Source organism: Penaeus japonicus, unplaced genomic scaffold (assembly GCF_977035675.1).
Source record: "Penaeus japonicus unplaced genomic scaffold, GWHDUDI00000001_assembly GWHDUDI00000040, whole genome shotgun sequence".
Classification (NCBI taxonomy): Eukaryota; Metazoa; Arthropoda; class Malacostraca; order Decapoda; family Penaeidae; genus Penaeus; species Penaeus japonicus.
Window position 1 is genome coordinate 14,176,707 of NW_028234442.1, and position 2,500 is coordinate 14,179,206.

A 2,500-nucleotide genomic window follows, 5' to 3' on the forward strand; every position below is an offset into this window, starting at 1 on the left:
CCCCCTACCCCCCACCCCTCAATAGACAGACAGTGTACTAACACCTCCCCCCCCTCTTCTGTATTCAAGCAGGTTCGATACACAGGCTACAGGGATCGACCCATGGAGGAGAGAAGGCAGAGGTTTCAAGCTGGAGTCAGAGAAGGACACACGGAAGTGGTGAGTGGATGGAAAGGTCTTCTGTTTTGAGTGTGTGGGTGTGTGTGGGTGGGTGTGTGGGTGGGTGGGTGAGTGTTTGCGTGTGTGTTGGAAGGTTTGTGTGTACGTGTGTGTCTGTGTGTGTGTTTGTGTGTGTGTGTGTGTGTGTGTGTGAGGATGCAGAGTGTGTGTGTGTGTCTTTTTTCTGTGTGTGAATGGGCGTGTACATGTATGTTTCAGTCTGGCAGTGTTAGTGCATTATCAGCTGTGCGGAAGTTGTTGTTATAGCGTTACAAAATGGCGGAAGTGCGAATAGGTGGTAACAGAAGCACCTGCTGTGTACTTGTACGTGAGAGAGAGAGAGAGAGAGAGAGAGAGAGAGAGAGAGAGAGAGAGAGAGAGAGAGAGAGAGAGAGAGAGAGAGAGAGAGAGAGAGAGAGAGAGAGAGAGAGAGAGAGAATTAGAAGTAGGAGGAAGTTCAAGAGTTGCAACAACAGCTGTCGTCTGTGTTCTTGTTCTTCTTCTTCTGGGTCATTGTTATTCCTGTTTTCCCGCTTCTTCTTGTTCTTCACATTATCATTATTATTATTATCATATATCGCCATCTTCTTCGTCTCAGATCTTTTCTGTTTTTTAGCTGTTCCTTTACGTGTTCTCCTTCCTGTCATTCCACCTGTCCTGCCTCCTTCCTTCCTTTCCCTTCCCTCCCCTCCTCACCCCTCCTCTCCTCTCCTCTCCCATTCCCCATTCCTTCTCTCCCTCTCCTCCTTCTCCCTCTTCTTGTTCCTTCCTCTGCTCCTCCTCCTCCCCTTCCCTTCTTTCCCCTTCCCTCCCTTCTCTTACTCCTCTTCCTCCTCTACGTCCCCCCCCCCCAATAGAATATCCTACCCGCGCTCCGCTCAAAAAAGAGACTACAGGTATAAAACGATTTCCTGTTTGCATAATACAAGCGCCAATTTGACCATTATCCTTTAAATGAACAAGTGCACGAACAGACCTTGGCTATTCCCTGATTGCATAATGGAATATCATTTTTTCCCAACGATGGCGAACTGTTTCCTTGATTATACGGTGGCGAAAGTGATGGCGGGAAGTTGGCATACGAGAACGCGGAATCTTGAATCCATTCTATCCTGGTGAAAAGTCGGGGAAGGAAGGTGCACGAGAACGCGGAATCTTGCATCCATTATAGCGTTCTTGGTAAAGGAAAATGTATGAGAACGCGGAATCTTGAATCCATTATAGCGTTCTTGGTAAAGGAAAATGTATGAGAACGCGGAATCTTGAATCCATTATAGCCCTTCTTGGTAAAGGAAAATGTACGAGAACGCGGAATCTTGAATCCATTTTAGCTTTCTTGGTAAAAGTCAGTATACGAGAACGCCGAATCATGAATCCATTTTAGCTTTCTTGGTAAAAAGTGGAGGGAAATCCAGGCTATTTTAGAGAGGAAAAGGCGTGTTCGGAGTGTATATGTTTGTGGTGTGTAGCAGGGTGTGTATGGATGTGTATGTCTTTATCTGTAAGAATGTATTTTGTGTTCGCCTCTTCGTTTGTCTGTATAGGCGCATGTAAATCGTTTATGTGTGTTTGCTTGTTTGTTTGTTTGTTGGTATATATCTATTTCCCCACGTTTGTAATACTCTGTGTGCGTATGTATGTGGTTATGTGTGTGTGTGTGTGTGTAAAGAAATACAGTTTCTGTTTTTCTTTTGTTTTAATCAGCTGTATGGCTTTGTTGACTCTTTATAGAATATATAAATAGTACTAGGAAAAAAAAATATTAATGATGACAGTGATGACAATTTTGGAATAATGATTCTTCGTTATTATTGTTAGAGGAAGAATTATACAAAATTTATCATTTTCCATTGCAATGCGCAATAGGAACCTAAGCACCACTGAATTACAAACAAGAAAAACAACAACAATCAGATGCAAACCAACCAACCAAAGAAAAACAACAACAACAACAACAATACCATGCAAGTCAAACCACAAACGTTTGCCCCTACCCCCCCCCCCCTACCCCATAAAGTCGCACCCCGTCTCACCGAAACCCCTTAAACACAGTCAAGGTTGCGAGGCGAATTGTGCAACAAGAATAATTCCATGGCAGACTCGTGGTGTTGGCGCGACATGGCTGCGTGTGGTAGGAGTGGTTGTGTGTGGTAGCAGTGGTGTACAGGTTCCTGGGATTAGTGGGGTGCACCGCCATCTTTTTGCGGCAGCGGTGGTATACCGACGATGGCTCAGGTTTCCAGGATTAGCTGCTGGCTTGGCTTGGCTCACTCCGCCATGGCTTACTCTGGCTCCGTGGCTCTCCGGTTGCCGCCCGCCCCGTGGCGTGGGCGGCTTTGGA

At 45.7% G+C, this 2,500-nt stretch overlaps 2 protein-coding genes across 4 annotated transcripts in view; both read left to right on the plus strand.

Annotated features, from left to right (window-relative positions):
• Positions 1-2,500, plus strand: part of LOC122258621 (protein big brother) — a 19,917-nt gene that overhangs the window by 4,112 nt on the left and 13,305 nt on the right. The window contains exon 2 of one of the 2 annotated variants that reach the window (XM_043024656.2): positions 70-159. In XM_043024656.2, the coding sequence (XP_042880590.1) occupies positions 70-159 (90 nt within the window). The remainder of the gene's footprint in view (positions 1-69; positions 160-2,500) is intronic. The other variant, XM_086533753.1, reaches the window with a different exon arrangement.
• LOC122246048 (BTB/POZ domain-containing protein KCTD9) overlaps positions 157-2,500 on the plus strand; it is a 454,156-nt gene continuing 451,812 nt past the window's right edge. For both annotated transcript variants that reach the window (XM_086533750.1, XM_086533751.1), the window contains exon 1: positions 157-175. The gene's annotated coding sequence lies outside the window, so the exon portion shown is untranslated. The remainder of the gene's footprint in view (positions 176-2,500) is intronic.